Raw genomic sequence first — 27,839 nt, forward strand, 5'->3', positions numbered from 1 at the left:
TCCCAGTAAAGCCACTGCTGGGAAATGGATTATTTCTGACTCACAGAAGCATTAGAATATAGGAACTGGCATGGTCATTTTCAGCACACATACATTTACCCTTCTCTCAGATGGACAGTATTGAACCTCCTGCTCCATTTGATTTCCATTGTGTCCCTCTGTCAATAAAAATCAGTAATGACTATGACACATCTTTTGTATCAAGGATGAAGATTTACATGTTCCATCTCACTCCCAGTGTCGGAGATACTTCCAACCATGAACCCAATCCAAGAACAAAGGAACCGGTTTTGTTCTTCTGGTTCCAAGTGCAGACTTAATCAAGGGCAAATCTCTGTGCATGACAGATTTGTTCTAAAAGAAGGAAATGCGTTCATTGGCTTTTTTTTAGCTTGTAGAAGTAATCTTATGCCAAAAAGTAGGTCTACTCTAGACAGGTGATAAGAAGGACTGACCCTAGAAAAAGAACGTGTTACTATGTTGCCATTCTTTCCATCACTGTCTGATAAAGTTCTCACTCTGTTCTTTAAATTATCCTAGAAAACATCCAACAAAACTTAGCCACACCATTGCTGGTACTTCTAATATTAAGACCATGCTACAAGAAAACTTTCTCAAAAAAAAAAATCAGGTCACTGTAGAGCTCATAAAAAAAAAAAAAAAGGAAACCACATCACAATCTGTTCTCAGTCTGATTCCCTAATGCATAGCAAGATAGGCATCAAGCACTTGGGAAGGCCTCAAATTAGCTTAGCTTTGTTTTGTTTACCCAAAATCAGTTCAGTGAAACCACACAGTCACAGCCAGTCAAATGATGAAAATAGATTATGGACAACCCATCACTTTCCACAGTGCCTGCAGTCATCCAAATCTCCGTGCTATCTCACCAGCTATCTATGTTCTGGTTTCTGCACCAAAAATCAGGCTCTGCTTAGTAACTGCATTCCTAACTACCCAGTCTTATGTTTTGAAACTAGAGCTACAGCCTCCTGAGTTTTATCTGCACATTTTTTCACAAATTCACCATTCTGCTATAATCACACTAAATCTTCAGACAGAAAATCTGCCTGTTTACAAACCAACCAGAATGGTTTTTAAGCATGTGAGCATAGATAATATTATCAACATCAACAGAATTTGCTCAAACTTAAGCATGTCCCTTACCAGATTCCTAGTAAGGCCTTACAGTACTGAAACCCTGAGAAGGAATGACCCACTATCTGTAATGATTAATTTAACTCTTCTAATAGGAAAAACTTTGACTGCCAGCTGTACTTTTGTTATACTGCTGAAGTAAATTCTCATATTTTATAAAAGATGGTGCCAAAAGTATTTGCAATTTTTTTATTCCTTAAAGACAGGGTTTTTTCACATTATATGGACTAGTGACTAGGAAAGAGTCTTTGTTTAGCCAAATTTGCATTCTTCCTGTTCATTATTTGGGCTGAAAAGGCACTTATATGTCCCAGAAAATAAGATACATGCTGAAATAGATCCTACAGGGGTAAAAAAAAATGTATTAGGAAGCAGAATAGGTCCATAAACTGATGTACTTAATTTAGCTTCAGTGAGCAAATAACTTCTCCCTTATATGAAGAAATCCTACAACATAGATTTTTACTTCAAAGTGTACTGAACAAAGTCAGTGGAAGGCAATGATTTGGAGATAGTGTGGATATTTTAAGGGCACTTTCTACTATTTGCCAAAATTATCAGCACTTTGAGTTTTCCTGATAAAAGTGTTCTTCATAACAATCCTCGCAGCAGGCTTATGAATTGGTTGAATCATCTTATAACTACATCTACTGCCATCCAGAGGTAATTGGCAAAAGTTTGAAGAGTAAATCTAAGTTAATGGTATCACTAACAGTGAGACATTAATCCTGTACATTAGAGCAGCTCCTATCAAACACAGACTTAAAGCTGTAGCCCAGCTGAACAGAAACTACAAAAATAAATTTAAGCAGCATAATTCTTTATTCTTTTCCAAAAGAAAAACAAACCCGACAGTATATCACATTGATGTTGTAGTTCTTTTGGTGCATCACACATATCTTGCATTATGTTTTCTATTAATCTTTTGGGCAAGTGTTTCTTCAAATTACATGTTGGCGTCTTATGTTTTTCATGCAGTTAAAATTTTTATGTGGCAAAAAACCAAACAAACAAACAAAAACAAAAACAAAACAAACAAAAAAAATTAAAATTCTACAGCTTTCTTCATCCTAAAGAAAACCTGCACTTTGCAAAAGCATCCAGATTCTGTCTGGTGACATCACAGTAAAGAAAACAAGCAAACACTAAGGAATACACCATGACATGTATTACTATTGTTCATACTAAAAAGATAAAGAACCTCATGGAAAGGGAAAGCAATGATGAAATTGTTTATTTATCTATAGATTGTAAGTGCCCACAGTTAGCTGCTTTCAAGCCCTACAGCTGAGCACTTACAAATCCAGTTCACAGGCAGTTCGAGAAATGCAGTATTTCAGATGCTAAAAGGAACCCAGGAACCCAAAAGCAGAGATGATCAAAATGCATAAACTTTTCTAAAATTTTACTCTTTTAAAACTTTCTGAAAAAGTCCATTAAATAACCTGGAACAAACATGAGATAATGAGAGCATTCATTTCCTAAAAGCAATATCTATAATTCAACACCGGTATCACGATTTCATCTTTTGAAAAGCCAAGATTTGCAGCAGTACACACACACCTATTCCCTTAACATAAGCAGTATGCCTGCTTGTAATTCCCAGCTCTAAACTGGGAGTACAAGCTCAAAGAGTGTCTATGATCACTATAGTGAGCATCTCAGAAGTCCCTTCTCAGAATGGGACAGTTTCCCAAAATATCCATGACTATTCACAAATCTTGGTTTACAAATCCATTCAAATATTCTTCCAGCTACCACCTTCCCAACCACACCATGAAACCACAAACTGCAAACGCCAAAAGTACGTTCTGGCTCTGAGGCACAAATTTCTGGAAGGCACAAAAAGGCTGAAATTCAGTTCTACAGAGCAGTTTCCAGAAAGTAGCTTTTACCTTCTGAGATTCTTCTACACGTTTTCAGGTAAAACAAGAAGATCAATTCCTGGCATGCACTCCTTCTGCTATTCCAGTGATAATCATTAACACTTCAAGCAATTTAGGAAGTGCAATAGATACTACCATTTATGTCCTCTCAGTCCCAGGCATTTACCTGAAGCATCCTGGGCTTTGTATAAATATAGACCAAAAGAACCCAAGATGTTAGCTGCAGAAGGATAAAACAGGAGGGTACATGGATCAGCGTAAAGGTATTAACCAGACTGCTGAAATAGTGGACCTTGCAGTTCAAAAGTTTAAATTTATACCTGAATATAGATAGTGCCTATGCATCTCTTCAAAGAACTGCCTTTAAAATTAATTTTATCTGCAATTCCAGGTGAAAGTATGAGCTGTCCAAATTAGGGAAGAAAATATTGTCCAATGCCATCTTGTGGTAAATGAGAAAATAGTCTGTGCCATCCAGCTTGGATTTAAATACATAGGGACTCTGCTGCTCCATAGTATACAAATCATGCTCAAAACTGCTGACTTGGGGGAAAAAAGAAAACTATCATAGAGTAAAAAGGGTAAGATTTTATATGCTAGCCATTAGAATTTAAGAATCAGCTATTTGTCTCCATCTTACGTTTTCTTTTCATTTCAACAATACTGCTGTGGCATTACACTCAGAATCATTTCCATCACTCCAAAACTAACATAAAGGAAAGATGTGATATAACTTAGTAGAGAACTGTACGTCGTATAAAAACTCTCGTCACTTCCCTCAGCTGCCATGAAGTTAAGTGCTACCATGAACTTGTTTTTCGGGCATCAGAGATCAGTTCAAAATGTCATAGCCATACAAGCCAAATCACTGTATAGCTATAAAAGGATTCTTCCATAGCACATTTGTTTAAAAATAGCACAGAGGTATCTTTGACCCAGCTGACCTTTGGGTGCACACCATATTACCCGATCACCTCACTCAAAATTATGCCTGATGAGACATCTGCCAGGTGATACTGCTTCCCAAATTCCTCCCCTCCCTTCTCTGCAGAGAGAGAACACCTCTGTGTCAGTCTCTGGGATTCTGCAACAAAATACTAGAATTTTGGTCCTGCAAGGAGCAGTTACAGGCACTGCTTTACAGCAAGGAGTGTCAGACATAATCATATGCAAAAGAAGGGAAGAAAGAAAGAAAAAAAAAACCACAACCAAAAACCACAGGTAAAGTACGTTCCTGTGTCGCAGTCCCTGTCCTGTTCAGTGTTTGGATGTCATGGCACACCCCTAGTGCAGGCAGAGGTAGAGGAAGCTGCAGGGCCCTGTTGGCTCTCTGATGGTCCCAGCTCTACGCTTTTGGCATTGTCTCCCCTCACCTGCAGTCTCTTCCCACACATTTTCCACCTCAGCACCACTCGCGGTGGCAGTGAGAGATGGGTTTGGGGCCACCACAGCCCCCACACAGCCCCAGCCTGGGTGTAACTGGGGACTCATGAGTAGCGTTGGTGATACCATCAGTGAAGGGTCTAGAAGGTAAGTTCTCCAAGGAGCAGCGAAGGGAGCTGGGGTTGTCAGCCTGGAGGAGGCTCAGGGGTGACCTTATCGCTCCCTACAACTACATGAAAGGAGGTTGTAGCCAGGTGGGGGTTAGCCTCTTGTACCACACAAGTGACAGGACAAGAATATAGAGGCTTAAACTGTGCCAGGGGAGGTTCTGGTTGAACATTAGGAGGAATTTCTTCACAGAAAGGGCAATTAATCATTGGAATGAACTGTTCAGGGAGGTGGTGGAGTCACCATTTCTGGAGGTGTTTAAGGAAAGACTGGACGTGGCACTTGTGCCATAGTCTAGTGGCATGGTGGTGTTGTTCGACCATAGGTTGGACTCGATGATCTCAGGGGTCTTTCCAGTCGATTCTGGGATAGGAAGCGCCTGCCCGTAAGCCAGGGACGCCAAGGTGCGGTGACACGGCAGAGGCGGGCACAGACCCCAGGACGGTCTGTGGGGACTGGCGGCTACCTCAGGCGGGGCCGCCAACCCCAGCGCCTCCCGCGCCTCAGGACTACATCTCCAGGCGGGCATTGCGCCGATCCCTCCCCCACGGGCAGGGCTGTTCCGGCACGCCGGTTCCGGCGCTCTGACCCGGAGGAGCTTCCCCGCACTCCCGGGGCACCGGCGGGGCCGCTCGCACGTGGTGCCGCCGCCGGCATGGCGGCCGTGCGGGTCGAGGCGGTGCTGGCGGCCGCCGAGGAGCAGGAGGCGGAGAAGCGGCGGAGCATCACGGTAGAGAAGGAGCTGGAGCTGGAGTTCGACTTGGGTAACTTGCTGGCGCTGGACCGCAACCCCCCTCCAGCGGCGGCGGCGCTGCGCGGGGCCGGCCCGCGGCGGGAGGCGCTGCTGCGGGCGCTGGCCCGCGACAACACGCAGCTGCTGGTGTCCCGGCTCTGGGAGCTGCCGACCGAGCGCGCCGGCGGTGCCGGGGGGCCGCTGGTGGCGCGGCTGCCCGAGCCCACCTTCCGCCTGCCGCGGGAGAAGCCGCCGCCGCGGCCGCGGCCGCCGACGCGCTGGGAGCAGTTCGCGCGGCTGAAGGGCATCCGCCGCCGCAAGAAAACCTCGCTGGTGTGGGACGAGCAGGCCAAGGAGTGGCGGCGGCGCTGGGGCTACCGGCGAGCGGGCGGAGACCCGGCCCGCGCCTGGCTGGCGGAGGTGCCGGCGGGCGCCGACCCCGAGGAGGACCAGTTCGCGCGGCTGCGGCGGGAGAAGCGGGAGCGGGTGGCGCGCAACGAGCTGAACCGGCTGCGCAACCTGGCCCGGGCCCACCGCGCCGGGAGCGCCGTGCCCGCCGCGCCCCTGCACCCCACCGGCCACCAGGACCGCGAGGAGCTGCGCCGGGTCGCCCGCGTCGCCCGCGTCTCCACCGCCTCACTCGGCCGCTTCCAGCCGCGGCTGCCGAAGGAGCCAGCGGAGCCGCCCTCCCGCAGCGGCGGCAGAAAGCGCCGCTTCGAGCCGCTCCTGGGCAACCTGGCGGCCGAGCGCAGCCGGCAGCTGGAGCTGCTGCGGGACATGGGCAGCAAGAAGCCGGTCCTGGACATCACCCGCGCTGTCAACAAGCAGATGCGCCAAGAGGAGGCCGAGGCGGCCGCCGCCCACAAGGGCAAGAAGCAGTCGCAGCGGGGCAAGCGCGGCCGCCGGCAGCAGCGGCCGGGCCGCAGCGGCAAGAAGAGCGGAGCCCGGCGGCAGCAGCAGAAGCCCGCGGGCGGTGGCTCCGGAGGCGGCCGGAGGAAGAAGGCATGAGGGACAGTGTGCAGCACGGGCTGGGGATGCCCTCTAAGGTGTGGGAAGAGACTGTCGCTTGCAGCCTCCCACCCCGTGCTCCGTTCACACACATACTTGTCAATAAATATGCTCTGGCCTTTCTAAAATGTCCTGCTTTTGGATCTTAGCTGGCGGTCAGGGAAGGCTGTGTTCTCCCTCCAAGGGAAATTGGTGGTGTATCAAGGGGGTTGGGAGCCCTGGTTTCCCCTAGGCTGGGGGTTTCACACTGACATGTGTCATGTGTTGCTTCAGCATCTCCAGGCAGGACCGAGGCTGGGCAAAGCTGTCCCATGTTCGGGTAGCTGGGACTGGGGATGGACCGCAGCTGTGACCTGTGTTTTGATGGAGTAATAGCCACGGATAAAGTTAAGAGGATGTGGCTGCTGTTTTCTGCTCTGGGCAAGTGGCCTGACGGTGGAGCTCTTGCTCTGTTAAGTCAACTTCTCCTGCTCAGCCCTGGTACGCAGGCTCTGTTACCAAAGAGGTGAAAACTTACTCTAAGATTTATTGCAGAGCCTAAGGAATCATACAGATTCTCTAAAGCAATCTGTTGATGAGAAAAGGAAGTCAAAACCAGCCCCTGAATTCAACAGAAAAATGTTTGCATTGAAAAGCAAGTTGAAACCCCAATTTCTCCCCACAGTAGTACTAATCCATCATTTCATAGAAATAGTTTTACAATGTTTTTCTTCACTAAGCAGTTTGAGGGCTGATAGTGGAAATTATCTCAGACTTGTGCACATTATTCTTTTGAACTTTGTAGGTAACATGTAGAAAAAAAAAATAAGCCACCAGTGTGTGGCTTAACTACAGGAAAGATGCTGTTTCCTGGTAAGAAAGTTAGTAAAACAAGTTTCAGCAATCTCTCTTAAGTTAGGTTTTCAAACTTTCAAGTTTGTGAATTGTTAGTGATATTATAATGCCTCACTGCAAATGAGTTTTTGAAAAAGCTGGGTAACTATAGCAATTCTCTTGTCCTATTCTGTAGCAGTTCAGTTCGGATGGCAGCTTCAGCAAAAACCATCCTAAAGCAAAACCTCTGTGTAAGGCAGCTGCCGAGGGCAGAAGGGGTGTGTACGCCTTGGGGCTTGGATGGCATTGATGGACTGAGTAGCACTCAACCATGTGTTGTTTGCCTCTTAAATGTTTCTTGTCTCTGTGCTGAGCAGTCTGCACTGCTGCAGGCTGCTTCAGTCTTGCTGTTGTCAGGAATGGTCTTGTGGACACAACCCTCTGTTATCAAGCCTTCAGTGTGAGTATCAAGACAAAGCAGGGGTAAAAAACTCTTGAACAGGTGGAAAAGGTTGTTTGGAGATCCGTTCCAGACCTTTGAACTTCCAGGCATTGCCATAGGGCATGTCTTTTACCTGCTCAGCCAGAGAGATGGGGTCTTTCACAATGCATACACACATCTCGTAAGTATTCTATGCTGATGATGAGGTTATTGGTAAACTTTCTCCACCAAAATCCTTGGCGGTTTGTGCATTTCCAGCAGTGATGAAGTAACCTGAGCAGAGGTGCAGGTGCCTCTAAGGGGCTGACAGTTTCTGGTTCTCACAGATGGATGGTTTCACAGCTTCATGTAGGTTGCGTGGTCAGGCCATTAATATACTCTTCTGAACTCAACACCTTGCAAAATCATCCTTTTTAAGCTCAACTGATGCGTTCATAGAATCACAGAATCATTTGAGTTAGAAGGGACCTTAAAGCTAGTTCCAACCCCTCTGCCATGGGCAGAAACACCAGATACTTGCATGTCCACAAAATGGAAATTTTCACTATCTTCAATATCTGAAGTACTTTTTCTTTCCTGGAGACCCAGAGAACACCAGCTACCTGCCTTAAAGTGTACTGCAAATAAATTCCTTTTTTGATGCATTAACTTTTTTGCAACTCTCTAATAAATAAAATGCAGCAGTATGCAAAGGCAAAATACCTGCTACAACAGAAAAATGACGCTTTCTTTGTCAGAATCCAATATTACCTTTGCTTAATACTGATATACTTTTCTGTCAGCTAGGCAGCACAGCTTAGAGAATCTTAAGAATGTGGTTACACAATTTTGATCCATCCTGCACTGTAGTTTACCATGTAATTTCACAGAATCATGGAATTCTTAGGGTTGGAAGGGACCTCTGGAGATCATCTAGTCCAACCCCGCTGCCAAGGCAGGGTCACCTACAGCAAGTTACACAGGAACACCTGCAGGTGGGTTTTGAACGTCTCCAGAGAGGGAGACTCCACCACCTCCCTGGGCAGCCTATTCCAGTGCTCTGCCACCTTCAATGGAAAGAAATTCTTCCTTGTGTTGTGGTGGAACTTCTTGTGTTTTAGTTTATGGCCATTGCTCCTCATCCTGTCACTGGGCACCACTAAAAAAGTTTGATAAGTATTTAAGCTAATTTTAAATTGCCCTATGCTCAGGACCGTGGCTTTTTTATTATTTTCACTCTGCAATCGAACTACTTTCAGTATTTTTCCGTGACAACTACTATGACCCGCGCTCAGCCCTAACTGTACTTCAGGAGCTCTTCATGGGCACTCTGTGTTGCGTATTTTAGCAATCAGGCTTTGCTTGCCTTGAAGCAGGCGCGGGTTGGGTTTTGCAGTTCGGTGCCTGCATTGACCGCAGGGGCATTGACTGGGGAGGGACTGAATGCGGACCGTTCTTATTTCACCCGTGCGACTGGTGCGGGGCCGGGAAGCGGCGCCTGACCCGGGAGGAGGCGCTGCCGCTGGCCCGTCCCCGTCCCAATCCCGATCCCCGTCCGGCCGCAAATGCGCGATGGCGGCGGGGCGGGCGCGGGTCGCTCGCCTGCTGCGGCAGCTGGAGCGGGCAGCGTGAGTGCGGCGGGACGGGGCGCCGAGGGCCAAGGGTTTTCCCCCCGGGGCCGGCACTGCCGGGGGCCGGGGCCGGGCGGGAGCCGCGTGTGGAGAGTGAAAGGCAGCGGCCGCTCCGTCCCCCCTCCCGCCGCACACCGCTGGAGGCCCTTGGAATGGGTGCTTGCAGGAGGCTTTTAGGCAAGGACAGATTCGTTTGTCTGCTTTAGTTTCCCCTTTTAACCATTCTTTTCTTTTTTTTTTTTAAACATTTTAACTAGATGTCGGTGCCCGAGCCATGGCCACACTTATTCCCAAGGTAAGACTTAATTTGTGTCTCCAGAGTAAAATCCTGTAGGAGACCGTGGCCCTGCAGAACCGTATGTATCAGCGTAACCAAGGCAGAGGTGTAGGTAACAGGTGAGAAAGAGAGCAGCTTAAAGGTTAAGGTAAGCAGTCTGTATTTTGCAGCTGTACAGGGATACTGGTTAATGTTGGAGAGATTCACTGTTCCCACATAAACCGCAATCACTGCCTCCTGTCCCCTCCTTCCCCATACCGTGAGGCAAGTTGATCAGACATTTGCTCTGGCTGCTACTACTGCTGTCACCACCTGAGCCATCTCCACTTTAGATCTGCTTTTGTATGCATACCTGTTACATTAGAAAGGAAACATGAAGCATTATGGATAAAAAGTAGCTATTCACAAAGGTGGAGAATAAAATCTCCATAGGCTTTATATACAGTCAGTGCCAAGAACGCAGCTCAGGCCATGGTTGTGGAGTCAGAGGAGGAAGCCTGTGCTGAGTAACCAAGCCACCCTGGAGGAGTTTCTGTGTGCATGGACCATAGGGAGGCTGTGAGAATAACTATTTGTGTCAGTGTCCAGATAGCTGATTGGTCTCTAGATCCACTAAAAATTAGTATTTTTGGGCCATAATTTCTGTAATGGGTAATTCTGAGCAGCTTGGTTTCACATGCTTTGCTGAAGACACTTTTTTAAAAATTGCCATTGCCATTTCACATATGGAAAAGCCATATCTATCTTCAGATACTTGTTTTGTCCAAGGTCATCATATAGCAAGACAATAGCACAACTGAGAAACAGAATCTCATTCTTCTGCTTGTCTGCTTGATGATCTACTCAGTCAATTCAAATTAAGCTCTTCCTAAGCAGAAGTCTTAGTTAAGCACACTCTCCATAAGTTTTAAGCATCGAGTCTATAGTGTAGCAAGATGATATCAGTTCAGTAAGTCTGTAAATAGTCAGAATTGTTTTAGCAGTGACTGTAGAGGAAAAATAAAAGTTCTTTATGTTTCTTGGCAGTGTTGAAGGAAATAGTGCAATTTTCGAACTCGGTAAAATTTCCTGAAAGTTAAGTTTGGCTCAAGAATATAACAAAAGGACATCTATTATACTATCAGAAAGCGAGAGGGTAAATGGTTTGGACATGTTCTTAGCCTGTCAAATTAATGACTGAAAGTACAGCAGACTCAAGCTCCAGGAGAGGTCAAACATGTCCAGCCTGGCAAGAGGTGGCAATGAAAGAGCTGATAGCAGCTGGCCTGGGCTTCCAATAGAAAATGCATAAAGGATTTTAATACATCTGTGTGTTACTGTTGTGGGTTAGTGCTTCAGTGCACCTCAGAGTGTCTGTGACTCATTATCATGGCTTCACTCATTGGATCTGAATCCATATTATATATTTTCAATTAATATAGCACATGTAAGGCATGACTTCAGCAGGAAGAGCAGAATGCCTCATCTTCTCATGAGAAGAATGCCCATTCTTCTCATCTTTTCTTGGAGAAGAATGGGCAATGTCAGTTGATGTAGTTTGTTTCACTCTGTGGCAAAATCAGGATATGCCAGAAATTGAGTTTTGTGATGATTCATGCAAGAATGACATGACAGAGAGAGGCTGTGACTGAAGGACTGTCCTTCTAAATATCTTTTCTTCTAAGTAAGGTTGATAGAAACACACCGATTCTTATTTATTATTAGAAATGCATTCAGTTTCTTAGTTTTCTAGCAAGCAATTCAGTTTCACCTGCTAGTTCAGGACTAGGCAGAAGTAAAGAGAAGTGTAAACACCTGTTAGTATTGCTCCCACACATACAAAAGATTTTCTCTATATTCAGGTGTACATGGAGAATGTTTCATGGATTTGTCTTAAAAGTTGTTCTGAAGGTTATCATGTAGCCCCTACACATTTCTAGCACCTATCAGCTTGTACCAGCTTGTACCAGCACTCAATTCCACTTATCATGTGCTTTTCTGGTCTTTGCAGACTGCAAACATTCTCATACAAACTTCCTGCTAACTTGTTCGGTTTTTACAGGAAATAATTCTTGAAAGAAGGGGAAAAAAATACTTGTTTTGCTGAACTATATTAATCAAATCAAGTACTTAGATAATCTCACAACCATTAAGGGATGAAATGGGTAACTGTTATCCAGACAAGCTGAGACGACCTGTGCAAATATATTAGTGATTCTAAAAGCAAGGAAGTCTGTCAACTCTAGTGTTGAGAAACAGATTGCAATAACTTTTTGTTCCCTAATTTTAGTGTTTCATTTCCATTCCAGTCCCTGAGCGGCCTACCCTGGGAAATACAGACTATGCATTTGAGGTAGGTTTAATAATCAAATGTATTTGATTTAAAAGTAGCATACAAGACACTAATTGCTAAACAAGGCATTCAACAAATAGTAGCATTATTAAATATTTATATTTCACTTTGTCTGTGTGGTAGTAGATGCCATTTATCCATTTTTCCAGGAAAAAATGGTTGTTTGGTTTTGGTTTGTTCTTTTTTTTTTTGTAGATGGCCATTTCAAACATCCGATATGGAGAAGGAGTTACAAAAGAGATTGGCATGGTAAGCTGCTATGGTGTTAAGTCCATCTCTGGTGAAAAGTTACTTTCTAAAGGGCTGATGGTGCTATCAATCCGTTTTATGAAGGAAAATTTATTTATGGGATGTCTGAATCTCCACCGATTTGCAGTATGTGTTGTCATATATACCAGTGTAAAAAGGCTGGAAAATACTATTGGGTACAGAACAGAAGCATATTGCATCAATGTTGCTGTGGTATAACTGAGAACATGAAATGCAGCTTGGGGGATAATTAGATAATTGATGATTTGCTAGGATTATGCAACAATACTTTTCACTGACAGGGAATTTAATTCAGAAAGTTTTGAATCCTGGTGACTCACCAAGATTTTCTCAAGATCACTTTTGTCTCTTCTACTGCTCCCTAAAATGAATTAGAGACTTTCCATTAAATTACCTAGATACTCATTCAGCTCTGAGTTTGCACTGTGAAAATGAAGAATTTTTGTTTCAGCAATGTGAGATGATTCACCTGAATACGTTGTTCCAGTTTGCCGTTATCATTGGCTTTTTTCATTTATCATTTTTATCTCCTTTCTTGGCATTTCTGGCATTAACAATTCTCTTTTATTTGCAAATTTGTAAAGCAAGATAACAGTCAGTAAATGAAATTAGACAGAACCTCTGTCTTTAAACAGTATTGGAATTATTTAGAATTGCATGTATCATGTAGCTCTTGTGACAATTTAGCAAAGGTTAGGATGTATTTTTCTCTCTTTTGCCCCCTTATTTTGATTTTTAATCAATAAATTAATATTCAGTATTAAATTTGCAAGATTTTGATCCTGTGCTTTGGTAGGTATCTAGGGGAGACGACCTGTGAAAAAACCTTTTTATTGTCACAGGAATTGTGTAGGAAAAAAATATTTTTTAAAACAAATTTACATTTTACTCTAGTCTTAACCATGTGGTTCAACAGCTTTAGTTTTCTTCTGTCGTAAAACTTCAACTATATTGGTTTGGCAGCTTTAAATTTTATGCTGCTTTCTGCATCCTATATGTGTGTGGTTAATGCTTTTTTTCTTCGGCTGATATGGTTTTAAAAATTTTACAGTAACCAACTATTTTTAGGTTGGGGTTTTTTTTATTATTAATTGATCTGTTGATTTGGATCAGTTTTTAAATTGCTCAGTGTATGATTTTTACTAGTCATTTGGTTTTTAATGTCATTGTTATTGTAGGACCTGCAGAATCTTGGTGCTAGAAGAGTTTGTTTGATGACAGATAAAAACCTCTCCAAACTCCCTCCTGTAAATGCAGTATTGAATTCCTTGGCAAAATATGGTATAAACTTTCAGATATATGATAATGTCCGGGTGGAGCCAACAGACCAAAGGTACTACTCACTTCTGATAGTGCACTTCTCCAAGCAGTGCCTAGGCCTTTCCAGCATTCCCTGTAGCTGTTTAAACACCTTATGACCTGCATACTGGTCTTAATAATTAGCTTCCCTGTGTACTGGTTTAATCCTGACTAATTGGAAATCCTTTCTTGTTTTCCAAGTTTCCTGGACGCCATTGGATTTGCCAAAAAGGGAGAGTTTGATGCCTATGTTGCTGTTGGAGGTGGGTCTGTGATAGACACCTGTAAAGCTGCCAACCTGTACGCAGCCAGCCCTACATCAGAATTCTTGGATTATGTCAATGCTCCTATTGGGAAAGGGAAGCCTGTCACTGTTCCCCTCAAGCCACTGATTGCAGGTAAAGCAGGAGGGATGTATGTGGAGAGTGAGGGCTTGGGGGAAGGGGAGTTATTCTACACTCTCTGTGATATTTCTGTTAAAATCAGTTTACCATGACTGTTTCAGCTTCCTCTGGGCTTGCTTCTCCTCTAGTTGTATTCAGCAGCAATTTTACTATTTACTTCAGTGTAAAAATCAGAGCTTTTGTAATTAGTTTGTCTTGTTTAGCTCAGTTAGACTGCTTTTACTGAGAAAAGAGATCAAAGTAACAGTTTCTCTTTGACCTGTTGGCTTTGGATCAGGGATTCCTCCAAGATTTCCTGGTTCCTGTGTTTTGGTGGTGTTACTATTGTGGTTTTATTTACTTATTTTGCAATATTATATATTATTTGTTATCCCCCTTCTTCCTTTTAAGTTCCTACAACATCTGGCACTGGAAGTGAAACCACTGGTGTTGCCATTTTTGACTTCAAAGAACTAAAAGTTAAAACCGGTGAGGTTTTGCTGTTTTGTTTGGGGGTTTTTGTTTGTTTGTTTTGTGGGTTTTTTTGTATGCTATGCAAGACAACTGCTTTTCCAATGTCTTTGTTATTTCCCTGCTGTGAAAGAAAGGGATACCGTTTCATTTCAGGTGTCATTTTGTTTGAGTCAACTGCCACAGGCGAATTTGAAGAGCTTAATGGTTTCCTCCTTGAATTAAATTCATAGCGTATTAACATAATGAAATGCCTATGTAATACATTGGATTATAGTTTGAAGGCAAAACAGGAAACTAAAATCTTTCAAGTCCTTAAATGGCAGAAAATGTTAATTGCAAAGGAAATTTCTACTTATATTCAGGGTCAAACAACTGTTCCTTATTTCCTCCGTATTTTTCTTTCTGCTTTTAAGACTTCTGTTTCTTTGTTGTGTAATTGCAACCAAATGTTCCTTTTCCTGACTTTTGAAACCTCAGGCCTGGGATGCTGTGCAAGTGAGGGACAGTGTTCCCTTGGCCTTTTCATCCCTGGCAAATAACGATTAAGGCTAAAATGTCATCTCGAGCTTCATAGCTGTTTTGAGGTTTTACTTCTAAACATGTGGATTTTATATGCCATGCAGTCTGCAGTGCTTGGGACCCAAATGGGTGTGCTAAGGTGTTCTGATAATAGCTCAAGAGTTTTCTAGTCTATACATAGTCAATCAGCCTCTGTCTGTCTGTCTCTCCCTCAAAGCTACATCTGTGCCTCCATAACCAAAACATGAGGGCATGGTTATTACAGATGCTGAAGACAGCAATTGGCAATAGCAATCGATTGTAGGCCCAAACCAGTTTTGCCCTCTGACTGTTCACAGGAGATACAAATTTAAGAATACTGCAGATGCCATGCAGCACAGACATTTTGCAAGTATAGGCTGCTCAGGGAGTGTTGCAAACAGAGAGAGAATGCTATTGCCACTTCAGGCAAAAGTCTCAAATCATATAAGCCTGTTACAGGGACTTCATCATCAGTAAGATACCTATGATCTACATTTATAGATACTCCTTGCTCTCCCTTCTCTTTCTTCACTTTTATGTTCATAGTTTCAAATAAGTTCCCCTCCCTATTTTGATGTTTTGAACATTAAGCTTGTCCTATTTTGTTGCAAAAAATCTTTAACCCATTTTCCTCACTTTACATATTGCAGGCATTGCTTCAAGAGCCATTAAGCCAACATTAGGCATCATTGATCCTTTGCACACACTGTCTATGCCTGAACGAATAGTGGCCAACAGTGGCTTTGATGTGCTTTGGTGAGTTTTCTGTGTAGGCTGTTACCTGAACTTATTACATTTTTGTATTTTTACTATGATGATTGTAGAAAAAAATATATTTTGGGAGCAGAAAAATATGATCTTTTTTCTCCTTTTGCTCTTCTTGTTAAGGTGAGCTCTGTCATACTTTCCTCTTAGTTAGTTTCACTGCCTCCCTCAGAATGTGTGGAACCAAATCACTCATTTGCAGAAATTTGCTTCCAGGATGGTGGTTGTCAGAGAAGAGGGTCCAGGTGTCCTTTTTTAAGAGATCATAGAGATTATTAATCAGAATTGTGACAGCAATTATCATGTCTCACAGACATGGCAGGGAACAGAGAACGAGGATTTTCTAACAAAAGCCATGATGTGTCAGTAAAAGTTTGTAAAGGCTTGTGAGATGCTGGCAGATCTTCACCCAGTTATGGCCATCTTTGGAACCTCTCTTTAATTTGCTTTTCACTTGGCACAAAATTTTTTTCATCTTAAACCTACAGCTTTTAATTTCACAAAATGCACTGACATTTCTATTTGGAGAGCCAGAGCTTACTTTGCTTCTGGGTTCTGTATATATTAAAGCAATAGAGCTGTAATGAAACAGTGATTTCTCAAGCTTGGTGAAGTACCCTGGACTGCAATATCTGTAATGGAATCAAGGCATTTGTTCACCAATGAAAATGGTTTTAAACATCTGTAGTTTTAAACATCTGAATGTAGCCATGTACCCAGTGCCCCTTCATTATGTGGTCAGATTCATGAGAATCTCAGAGATTAAACTGTTGGCAGTTCCACTCAGCTTAAATATCATACCCCTAATTTTTTAAAGGTTGATACTTCTAAAAGAAAGGTACCTTAGTGATGCTTCCTGTGCTAAAGCTTCTTATAGCTCCTGTCCCACAGAAAGGAAATGCACCCATTGCACATGTACAGTGTTCTTCAGTGAAAAGCATTACACACCAAGGTGCCAATGCTTTAAGCATGGTGTGAGCTGATAGATAATAACTGTGTTTGGATTTTGCCATCTGTGTGTTTGTTGGAGAGTGAAGCACTCTGGAGGCGCCTGCCCGGCATTCTCCCAGTTGTCTACGAGATTGTATTTTTGGTTTTGGCAACTGTTAAACACCAGAAATAAATAAGAACCTGCATTCAAAGGACAGCAGGGCAGTAACATGGAGTTCTCCCCCTTAAATAATTAATTTTTTAATCTTTCTGTTAGCCATGCTCTAGAATCATACACCGCTCTTCCTTACAACATGCGCAGTCCCTGCCCTTCAAACCCCATCAACCGACCAGCTTACCAAGGCAGCAACCCTGTCAGTGATGTCTGGGCTCTTCATGCTCTGCGTATTGTGGCTAAATATTTGAAAAGGTAATACATTTAACAGCCATCTGCCTCACAGTGTGTTCTGTCTTCAGTGCCCTGTGAAAGGGATGCTTAGAAGAGCTTGAATTTTAGGCTAAATTAAGGCAAGCTGCAACATTAAACTTTCATTTTCTACCCTGGGTTTTTCTTAAATAAAGGAAAAAAAATTTTCAAATAAAATTGAAAGTAAAATTGGGGTTAATAGGTTTCTTGAGGAGGTAGCTTTTTAATGCCTATGTGAATCTATTTTAGAAGTCCTGTTAAAGGTATTTCAAGCTCCTCAGTTAATATGGGAGCATCATTTACATATTTTTCCAAGAATCAACTTTTTATAACAGTATAACGGGAATATGTAACAAACTGAACAAAATACTGCTGATGTAACTTCTGTGACCATCAGAGTAAATTAAGGTACTTACACATCCATCGAGAAGGTAGCCACATACACTTACGAATGTGCAAAATTATGCATTTATTGAAAACCTGCTCATACTTAGAAGACCTTCAATTTAGAATAAGGATTGGCTTAATTGGATGCTGATTTTGATTCCTACCAATAAAGTTTTAGCCGGTATACAGCTTTTGTATACCATGTGCCCTTCTATTAAAGATCATTGTGGAGTTTTGTTGTAAAAGACTTTTTACAGTACCTAGCTAGTCAAAATAGCTTTTCTTGTTCATGTAGAATCTATTCACGAGACTTTTTCTCCTTGTTGTCAAAGTACACAAGGAGCCTGAGGCATAGAAAGGCAAGGAACCCTATCTTTTTCCCACAACAGGTGATGGGGTCTAGGCCACCACCTAATGAGTGGAGTGATCCTTGAGCTGTACATAGAATGGCCAAAGCTCCAAAGTAGAGTTGTTTAAATCACCACTGAGGTTAATCTGGTTAAATTCACTCTATTTACTCAGTTTTTGGAAAAGTGAAAAGAGGCTTGCCCTTCACTGAATCAGTGTGATCTACTTAGTGATCCAGAAGCAGGATTGTTCTCTTACTGCAGTGACTTGATCCTGTTTCCAGCATTTTATCTCAGCTTATCTTAGAGGGTTTTGTCTATCTGTCCATAAAGAAGCCCTCTCCCCTTTCTCCCTCCCGAATCACCAATCTATTTGTGAATTTACTGGTACACAGAGCCATCAGAAACCCTGAAGACCTTGAAGCAAGAGCCAACATGCATCTGGCAAGTGCTTTTGCTGGTATTGGCTTTGGCAATGCTGGTGTCCATCTCTGGTGAGTACAGACGAACAGTAACCCCATATGAGGTCAGCTTCTAGCTAGTGTTTGTTTCAGATTGTCAAAGATGTCACTGCCTTTGTTGCTGAAGGTATATTAAGGGATTGTAGCCTGGCCTGTGGATGCTGAGGGAGCTATGTGTTGTGAGAAATTGATGGGCTTTTGGCATTTATGTGTATGAGGATTGTGTATTCTAGCTTGTGATACCCAAATCCAATCGTGTAAAAATTACAAAACATGGCCTTCTTTACCTTCCTTGATAGTAAAGACCACAGTAAAAAAAAAAGTCAATGACATCTAAAATGTTAGATTTCATGCCAGCTTTTCTGCAGTGAGACAGAATGATGTAATCTTGTGCTTTTTCTGAACTGATGCAATTGTCTGTAAGTTTGTCTGTAGGGTAGGCAATCAGCAGGCTGAAATGAGCTGTAATTCTTATTGTAAGGCAATATAGTTTCAGTTGGATGAAAATCTCAGAGATTGAATTGTGTGAAGTTTTTAGCGGTCATTCTTTTCAAAGATGTTCCTTTCATTCCTTTTATTTGAGCAAGTCTACTCTTTTAATTATACCTTAAAATTAACGTTTATTTTTCTTAGGCAGTGTGATCATGTAGGGATGCAGTTTATGGTATTTTTGGCATATCTGTATTATTTCGGGAACTGAACATCTTTCAGTCCAGTCAATGGAGTAATATAACTTCACACTCACGAAGTAAGGAGGTACTGTTTTTTACAGCTATGTCCCTGAGGTGCAGAGGGATGAGGTTTGTCTGTACCTGATATCCACACCATAGCTGTATGTCAGTACCTTTTGAATATCTGTACTGAAGAGACTTGCATACCGAAAACTGACCACACAAGGGACTGAAAGCAAATTTTCCAAATACCAGGAGTGCTGCCCTAACCACTTGCTCTCTGCTCTCTGTTCCAGCCATGGAATGTCTTACCCTATTTCTGGTTTGGTGAAAACTTATAAACCAAAGGATTATAATGTGGATCACTCTTTAGTGGTAAAACTTGGTTTATCTTTGGTTTTGTATTGTACGTTTCAGTTGTCTGTTGTGTGTCATTAATGAGCATTAAAGCATATTGAAGTTAAAAGTACATGTCCTTTTTTTTTTTTTTCCCCAGCCACATGGCCTTTCTGTAGTGCTGACATCCCCAGCAGTGTTCGCTTTCACAGCACAGATACATCCTGAGCGGCACTTGGAGGCTGCAGAGATTCTAGGTAGGAATCTCTATGAATACAGCTTACATGTACAAATGGAATTCTTTCCAAAAATTCCAATTTCCAAAAATTTTTTTGAGAGGAAAAAAAAATGTGTGTAAGCAATTGTTGTTTGTTGTTGTGAGGGCATTAAATTTAAAAATCAGGATTCTGGAGTTATGTGTAATGCAAAGTTAGCTCAAATAACACTAAATTTTGATATTGAATGATGTGGTTAGAGGAGCAAGCTGGAGAAATCATCTTCTTGGCTAGAAAACTGGACAGCTGAAATCAAAGGAAAGTGGCTGCAATTGGCATATCTCTTGGTGCTTTATGGAGAGTAGTTACCATAAAATGAACAAGTGCTCAGGTGCATTTGCTAAAAGAAAGAATTTTGACTAACAAATTCCCTGCTGTGACAACGAATTAGAACAGGATGGTGTTTCAAATCACTCCTGCTCTTTTTTCGTGGCACACAACCGTGGGTTTGGGTCTTTCTAATGTACGCCTAAGCTTGTTTGTAGGTGTTCGAATTTCTCAGTGGCTGATGTCAAAGGAAAGCATGGAGTAGCTCTCCTGTGGACACATGTGATGGCTACGAAGTGGATTAACAAGCCAAATGACCTTTGCTCTTAGCAGAATAAAAGTAAATGCTGCAGGCTGACAGCTCATTTAAAGGTTACCTTTTTATACAGTGCTTTGTTATCAGTGCAACCCATCACAAAAAGGTGTCCTAGAGAAAGGATACCTCTTAATTGCACCCCCAGCATGACTGTGTGTAATAAACCAGCTTCCTGTGATGTAATCTCAGAGCTGTTAGCAGTCTAGCTGTGACAGCCTGGCTCTGCAGTGAGCTAATTTATTTATGTCTAAGATCAGGTGTTTGTCTGCACTAGGCTCTGTGTTGTAACTAAACTGCTGCTAATACCCATGCTGGCTAAGGAGCAGTCACAGTCAAACAGGCAGCAGTGCAGAGAGTAGAGAGAAAGTGGTTAGGCCAGCTGTCCTTGTATTTGGAAAATTTGTGTTCAGTCCCTTGTATGGTCAGCCTTCTGTATGCAAGTCACAGCAATCCAGCCATATCTATGACTTGCTTGTATAAGTAATCTGAAAACATCCCCAAGAAAGAATGGGACTTTTATATAGACAGTGAAAATATCACAGTATTTTCAAGAGGTCGTAAAATAACATGGTCAGAAAAACTACATTCGGGGAAAATTCCATTTGTTTCATAAGCGCTGTCTGTGAGGCTCTTCAGGCTTCCTCTAAAATATGCAGTCCTGCCTGTGGTCAAACCAGAACACAAACCTAGTTGGAATCATATGCTAAACTATTAAACGTCTGTGTTCCTACAGCAATATCACAGAGCTAAAATTAGACAAAGAAAATGTTTCTGGATAACTCGTCACCACAGCATATCAGAGAATTTGAACTCTGGCTCTTGATTTTAAAACAAGTGGCTGGAAAGCAGTTCCTCTGCATTTTCTGAACTGCTGCTATAAATTCTGTCTCTAGAAGCTCTGTTAATTTTGTCAGTAGAAATTTTAACTATGTCATTGTGTGCCTTGCTGTAAAGGGACTCTGCCGAAAATGTATCACAGGGAATTGAATTTATTACTTCCCATCTGGGGTGTTTACTTCTGATTCCAGTCCAGAGTCTAACTGACTACAGTAGCTGATTCAAATCTGTCGTGTTGCCAAATGCAGTGACTAAGAAGGTATTTTATGACATGAAGCAGATTACTAAATAGTTATGTTATGTGTAGGTACAGCTGTGAATTTGGGTAGATCCAGAAAAATCTTAATACCTCCCTGGGTGGATTCTTAAATAGTTGAAATAGGTGTGCGTGTGGTCAGAAATTTTCTTAAGTGCAATCAAAGACTGATGTATCCTTTAGGTTGAGCAAAAAGAAAGTTCTAGAACTATAGCAATATTTTAAAACTGCCAGTCACATTTACTGTCATGTTTTATCCTTCTCCTTTTGCCTTTTACTGTACTATCTGAAGATAGTGTATTTATTTATTTATTATTTATTTATGTCTCAGTTACTCCTCCATAGCAAAACCCAGGATAAACTCAGACTTCATGCCATAATCCTAATAGCACAAGACTTGGTACAAGACTCTGTCATATCTTATTTATCAATTTCTCCCAGGCATTATCTGCTATAGCACTGCCAGTCCTACTACCCAAATGTCTGAGCTCTTCAAATGAGCTTGTAGGTCTTCTGTTCACTTTAACTCCCTTTGAATGTTCCACTGAACTGCGTGAGTACCACAGGAAGTGTTTTCCCTGTAGCTATTTAGTGCTCTTACTCATCTCTCAGTATGGCACTTGGACCTAACATAGTTCTGGTGTAACATCATTGAGGTTACACAGAGAAGCAGTTTAGCTTGGGTTAGTTTGAAAAAGAAATCATATGGAGGAACCTGTGTCTTTTGTCTGGACATGCTTTTATTATTACTTTTAAGTAAGTCCTGACCATTCATCGAAAAAGGGGAAGCAAGCTATTCTGTAAGAAATATTAATAATCTTTCTTTTTATATCGATGTTTTCATTACTGTTCCATAGTTGTTTCAAAGATATCAGTTCCTCCCCTTCAGTTCTGCATCATCCTACACAAGTCTGCACATACTCAAATTAAATTTAGGATTTACTCAGCCCCCTGAACACTTCCCTGCCATCTCCTGCCTTTTTCAGCCTACATGCTCTAGTCCTGTATGTGAATCTGTAATTGAACAGAAGAGCCCTCTAGATGTCAGCAAACTCAAGGCATTAAAATGAAGTTAGCATTTGGCACACTGTCCATAAAAATAAATACCATTGATGTTCATACGTTAGCTTCTTTCCTCCCAGCAGTTAGTCAGTCTGAAAAGTGCTTCTCCCTGTAAGCACAGAGGAAAAGGAAGTTAACCTCATGTGGCAGTTAGTCTTTTTGGCAGCATTTACCTGCTTCTGGTCTTGTTTTATTTCACCTTTCGCAAACTATTCCAACTGTAAAATGAAGGCTGATTCCTCTTTTAACTTCATGTTGCTTTTAGGCAGCAACTGCTGTGTATGGATATGTATTCAGCTGATATTATGATTAAATTAAGTCCAGAACAGGCTTCCTCCGCTCTCTCCACCCTACAGTCAAGGCATTATGTCTTATTTTAGGAGCTGACATCCGCACTGCCAGAATCAAAGATGCGGGGTTTATTTTGGCAGACACGCTCCGGAAATTCCTATTTGATCTGAATGTTGATGATGGCTTAGCTGCAATTGGTTATTCCAAAGCAGACATCCCTGCATTAGTCAAAGGCACTCTGCCTCAGGTAAGACAGAAAGCAAAACAGTTTTTCTTGTCAAATAAAATAGAACAGATTCTGGAAAAACCAGAATTGCTTCTTTTCGAGCAAATGTTATTTCTATTCCTGCATGAAAACAATTAACATGGAGAAAATTACAGATAGTCGACTGTGCTTTGTTTCATTCCACAGTTTAGGTTTTTCTTTTCAGTGGGATTGAGTGAATGCTGTACGCTGTAATGGGTAAATGTTCAGGGTTTTTTTTAAATGTAACGTTTTTGAAAAAGAGGATTTTTTCATAGACCTTTGATCTTTGTAGAAGATACTGCTTTTTCCTAACTATCTCTGTTAATTATGTATGCAGATGGGCTATGGATAAAGCCTTAATACCAAGTGCTATCTGGTAAGAATGACCAAGCTTACTTTACATTAAACTTTCCATATTGAGAAGTTGCATTTTTCTTCCCAGATGGCTTTTTTGCTCCATTGACCCCCATCAGAATTTGAAATAAGGTCCCCTGGGATGATGTAGATTAAACTTGTGATATTCTTTATTGTTTCAGGGCCCACAAAGACATTACAAACAGCAGCACACCACTCTAAAAGCCAAATCCAGTGTCTTCCTTGTAAAAAGAGAGTTTGATTCATGTGCTATGAACTCTTCTGTCCAGTTAGCATTTATTTCCACCAAGTTGCAAGGGAAATAAACATTATGGAGAAAGTGAAAATTTTTTAGGCCAAAAGGTTATTCGTTTTTTACAGCAGACCTCTTATTATGTCTAGTTCTTCTCAATCATAAATCTCAGAGCAACTTAGAGCAGTTATATTAACAGTAAATATTAATATTCCTGTTTATACCTGAGAAAATGACACAAAGGTGCAACTATGTAGGATCACACACACAGAGTGGTGGCAAAGCCAGGGATAAAACTAAGGTCTCTGAGCACCCATCAAATAGGTTATGCATGTAAGTTGTTATGGGGCATTTGGGGGGTTTGTTTAGATAAATATGTTTCTTTAAAATAATTATGTTTAGGTCATCATAAGCAAAACATCTCGTTGAAGACTAGTTTTGCATAGCTGGGGGAGGGAGAAGGTTCTTCTCCAAAAGATGTTGAAGGGTTTTTTTTGTTTGTTTGTGAGCTTAGCTCAAACTGACTTTTCATTCATTTACTGTGGTCTCATGGCATTGATGATTGTACTGTGTAAAATGAGTTGACCTGAGAGTTTCTCAACCTGTATTTTTGTATATAAGATGTTACATGATGAAAATGTATTAGCCACAGAGTTAGTCCATACAGTTTAATCTTTGGTATTTTTTTTTTTTGTTTTCATCTTGCAGTAGGTTTGCTTTGGAATACAGCACTGACCCACTCATGTCAGCAAAGCAGTGTGATGCAGTTGTTATAGCACTAAAAAGTATGCAAAGTTTATTCCATGTTGCGAAGTGCAGGCTGCAGGAAAACAAAACTGAAGAATTTAGGTGGGAACTCTGTTGGGGCAAACACCTGTGCTTGAAGTTAAAACAGAATTTATTTTCCTTCCTAAGTGAGTCTGTTGAAATTGATCCTATTTGCAGAGAGCAGTGATTCTAGCAGAAGATGCTCTCTTGATGTCTAAGGTGGCTGGCCCTGTGGTGGTGTTTCAGAGGAGAGGATGAGAGAAAATGAGAGAGTGGAAAAGCTGTTCTCTGGCCCAACCACCCCTGCAGACATCCCAGAGACAGCTACAGTGGGGCTGAACCAGTGATGAGCCTTGAGCTACTCAGTTTTGGCACTAAACCAGAATGCACTGAGTCAGATTAAGGGAGCCAGGGCCTTGCTGTCTGGGCACCAGCAAATATCAGCAAACTTGTGCAGAAGTAGTGCTGGTGCCTCTGTGTCGAGGCATAAAGGAAGAGCATCCGTTTGCAGCCTTCTGTCGATATAGCTGGGAAATGCTACATTCTGTCAGGCTGATTGTCTCCTGTCTCCCGGTGTGGCTTTACAGATAACTCTGGCCATTTCGGTGCACAGAGCTGCAAAACTGTACTTTGGCCCACAGTGTCCTACTGTAAGCCTGATGAATTTATGAGTATTTGAGCACTGAGTTGTTATATTTTGCATATTATGAGTCTGAAAAAAAACAACACACTTTTGCCGTAGTACTATTTGAATTTTCCATTTGGTTTCAAAACTGCATAGAAGAATCTTAAGCTTCTCTCCGGCTGGATCTGTGTGTCTAGCAACACTGGTCAGGGTTGGGGAAAGAGGTACCATTTGATTGCTACTTATGCACCAGCAAAGCTTCTCCTGTAGGTAAAATAATGCACACAAAGCTGCACTTTTCATACACATCACAAGCCATGCTAACCATGATTATGAACTGTGAATGCCTCACAGCTGGCTTCCTCACCATGCTAGACCAATATTTCACATTAAGTTTGCAGTGTGGTGGTACTCTTGCTGTGTAACCACATCCAGCCTGCCCACAAATCGCATCCCTGCGGGCTGAGGGGGAAGTGGAGCGGCTGCAGCATTGCACTGCGGCATCACCCTGGGCAGGGGTGTGTGCTCCACCCAGATGGCAGTTCAGCTCAGCCTCCCACCCAGGCAGGGGGCTGGAGGAGCCCCTTCCCCAGCATCCCACTTGGTGCATGAAGCAAGGACCTTAGCAAATGACATCCACTGTCTCACATGTGAAAAAGGGGAAAGAGATTTAAAGCTGGGGACAGCATCTTCCACAAGGGAGTTCTTGAAACAGGTTGTAGCTGTAGAAATTTCCTCTTGCCAAAATATAGCACATTCATCTAAAGATACTGCATTCGTAGTAGTAAGTCTGGCTTCTGTCTTTGTAGACATTTCTAACTCTTTCCAGTATTTCAGTAAATGTTAAAATCATTGGTTGCTGGAAACAGAAGTGCTAATCATAACCAGTATGAGTACATTAGCATTAGGCCCTTTCAGCTGAGTGTTTCTGCAGTACCCGAACACCTACACTAATACAGCTCCTCATCCTCAGTAGCACGGGGCTTTTCTGAATTTCCACCCCTGCCTTTGTGGTTATTTTGTCCAGCAGAGCAGTGAAGCAAATACCTGGGTTTCATTTCTGTCAGTGGTACTTCAGCACCTACAAATTCGGTTGAATCACTACCCAAATGAAGGTCAACCACAACTACTTCGTGTTCTGATTACAAGGTGTCAGGCTGTTTATTAAGAAGTTTCATACCATATCTTACCGTGTCCCTTTATTGCAGTCTGAGTTACAAGTGCTGTTTGCTCTGCCCATTTACAGCAGTTCCTGGGCCTTGAGAGATGTTGTGTTTTGAAAGTCTTGGTCCCTAAAACTCGAACTCCTGGTTCCAATGCTGGCAAATGAATTTTAAAAGGGACTGTGTTCCCAAGATAATATCCTCCAGCGTACTGACATCTTGACGGACAAGGCCCGTGTTTGCAGTACTTGACTCTGCAAGTGAATGACATTCTAATCTTGCTTCTCTGTATTTAATTACAAGCAATTTTAGGTAATATGTTCTTGAAAGTCCTGTACAGTTGACAATGCCTCAACCTTAATTACTTGATTACTTATTTGCAAAACCTTGTTGTTCTCTGTAAAGGATGTAGTACAGAAACACATAATTCAGCTACTGTTTGATTAATTTTATTGGCAACCTTGTGTAATTTAGTTTTTCTTTAATCTTGTAGGAGAGAGTGACTAAGCTATCACCAGCTCTCTTCGAGGCTTCCATGAAACTTTATTAGCTTAAACTTTGTGTTCTGAAAAGTGTGCTCTATTCTAACAGAGAGGTAATTTCTTACAGATACAGCGCTGAATTTGTTTAGAGCATGGAAGAACTTGGGTATTTTTGACCTCTGTTCCATTGTACACTGCAAAAAGGTCATGCAATTCATCTTTAACTAAACAGTGCTTTGAAGTGAAGACTTGACAGTGGTTTCTTTTTTGCTCAGTAGTCAGTGGTATTGACTTGCATAAAAGTTGGAGCAGATTTCTTGCAGCAGTGAAGGCTTTCTCGTGCTTTAGAGATGTCAAAGGTGGAAAAATGTTTTAAGGCATATTCCAACCCATTTTGCAAATTATGCTTCTCTTTAAATTATCCGTGATTTTGTTCTGAAAAGTCATGCTAGTTACAAAATAAGTAAGATCATTATTAATTAGGGAGGGAGAGTTCCCTGCAGAAAATGTCATCTTACTGTATTCTGTTCTGCTTATCATCATTTTACCATCTGGTTTTGCTAAGAAGGCTATTGAACTGGGGTACTTCTTTTATTGTTTGGTTAAGAAAACAACTATACACTTTCATAGTTGTTTGGAAAAGTCTTCCCGAAAATTTGTTTTGGGTTAAAATTCTCACATGTATTGTCAGATATTTATCTTTCCTTTTAGGATCTATGTGAAGTGTTCATCAGAGGAATAAAATCAGAGTAAAACATGGTCACATGCTCAACAGGAACTATGTCATAGCAAGACAGTATCCATCATGGTCATTCTGTCTCTGGAGGCAAGAGCTCCTTTTTCCTGCTGTGTTCTGTGGAAGGAAGCTCTCAACTGTCTTACTTTGCTGTGAATCAATTGCTTCTGCTGAGCTCTTGCAGGTGCTGTCCCTCACAGTGCAGCCACCAGCTTAAGGAAGTGGCTGTGTGCTGTGGTTCAATATTAAAAATTGGTGGTGAAGCATATGCCCCGTGGGGAGCACTGGTTAAATGTGGGAATGAGCCTGCACCTTCAGAGCAGTTAACCAGCTGGTTGACTGTCAACTGAGAAAGGGAAGTGGGGAAGGGAGAAATGAAACTAAAATTTTAATACTATTTTTCTTTTTTAAAAAGGTTCATGTGGTTGTGTGTACAGTTCATTTAAATCAGTTTCTGCTTTGTGTTGAACTCTTTCAGCATCTGATTCATGCAGATACCACAGCACAAGACAAATGTGAGAAGAACCCCATAACCTCTCGTGTGCTTATTTCTTTGTGCTGGGAAGGGAGCACTTTTCAGTCACCCTGTTGAAGTAGAAAGCTCTATATTTTCACCTTTGCATTTAGATGTTTGTCTGATCATGCTAGTGCTGTCCTAGAATCTGATAACAGATGTGTACTCAATATTGACAGTGGATCTGTTTTAGTGCTGTTAAAATAGGTGGATGGATGCTATGGTTGAAGCCTGGTTGTTTTTAGCAACGGAACAGGTTTAGTTGCCATAGGACTGCACTGCCAGTATGCCTCAGC

At 42.0% G+C, this 27,839-nt stretch overlaps 2 protein-coding genes across 3 annotated transcripts in view; both read left to right on the top strand.

The window, feature by feature from the left end:
- Positions 1 to 5,217: 5,217 nt before the first annotated feature.
- On the top strand, positions 5,218 to 6,461 carry RRS1 (ribosome biogenesis regulator homolog). Its single transcript, XM_017812403.1, has one exon. The coding sequence runs from the start codon at positions 5,248 to 5,250 to the stop codon at positions 6,331 to 6,333; it is 1,086 nt and encodes a 361-aa protein (XP_017667892.1). The 5' UTR covers positions 5,218 to 5,247; the 3' UTR covers positions 6,334 to 6,461.
- A 2,651-nt stretch (positions 6,462 to 9,112) lies between these two features.
- Positions 9,113 to 27,839, top strand: part of ADHFE1 (alcohol dehydrogenase, iron containing 1) — a 20,061-nt gene continuing 1,334 nt past the window's right edge. Inside the window, exons 1-15 of one of the 2 annotated variants that reach the window (XM_017812510.1) lie at positions 9,113 to 9,195; positions 9,456 to 9,493; positions 11,764 to 11,807; positions 12,003 to 12,056; positions 13,256 to 13,410; positions 13,578 to 13,774; positions 14,171 to 14,248; positions 15,424 to 15,529; positions 16,746 to 16,898; positions 18,025 to 18,123; positions 19,058 to 19,136; positions 19,258 to 19,354; positions 22,491 to 22,648; positions 26,305 to 26,406; positions 27,005 to 27,839. The exon at positions 27,005 to 27,839 is cut by the window's right edge and continues 1,334 nt beyond it. In XM_017812510.1, the coding sequence (XP_017667999.1) occupies positions 9,140 to 9,195; positions 9,456 to 9,493; positions 11,764 to 11,807; positions 12,003 to 12,056; positions 13,256 to 13,410; positions 13,578 to 13,774; positions 14,171 to 14,248; positions 15,424 to 15,529; positions 16,746 to 16,898; positions 18,025 to 18,123; positions 19,058 to 19,136; positions 19,258 to 19,354; positions 22,491 to 22,648; positions 26,305 to 26,361 (1,371 nt within the window). In that variant the 5' untranslated portion in view covers positions 9,113 to 9,139 and the 3' untranslated portion in view covers positions 26,362 to 26,406; positions 27,005 to 27,839. Of the gene's footprint in view, positions 9,196 to 9,455; positions 9,494 to 11,763; positions 11,808 to 12,002; positions 12,057 to 13,255; positions 13,411 to 13,577; positions 13,775 to 14,170; positions 14,249 to 15,423; positions 15,530 to 16,745; positions 16,899 to 18,024; positions 18,124 to 19,057; positions 19,137 to 19,257; positions 19,355 to 22,490; positions 22,649 to 26,304 lie in introns of both variants that reach the window. The other variant, XM_017812509.1, reaches the window with a different exon arrangement.

The sequence above is a fragment of the Lepidothrix coronata genome, unplaced genomic scaffold (genome assembly GCF_001604755.1).
Source record: "Lepidothrix coronata isolate B3197 unplaced genomic scaffold, Lepidothrix_coronata-1.0 Scaffold36, whole genome shotgun sequence".
Classification (NCBI taxonomy): Eukaryota; Metazoa; Chordata; class Aves; order Passeriformes; family Pipridae; genus Lepidothrix; species Lepidothrix coronata.

Coding starts and splice junctions, on each gene's coding strand:
- RRS1 (XM_017812403.1), top strand. CDS start 5,248: ATGGCGGCCGTGCGGGTCGAGGCGGTGCTGGCGGCCGCCGAGGAGCAG.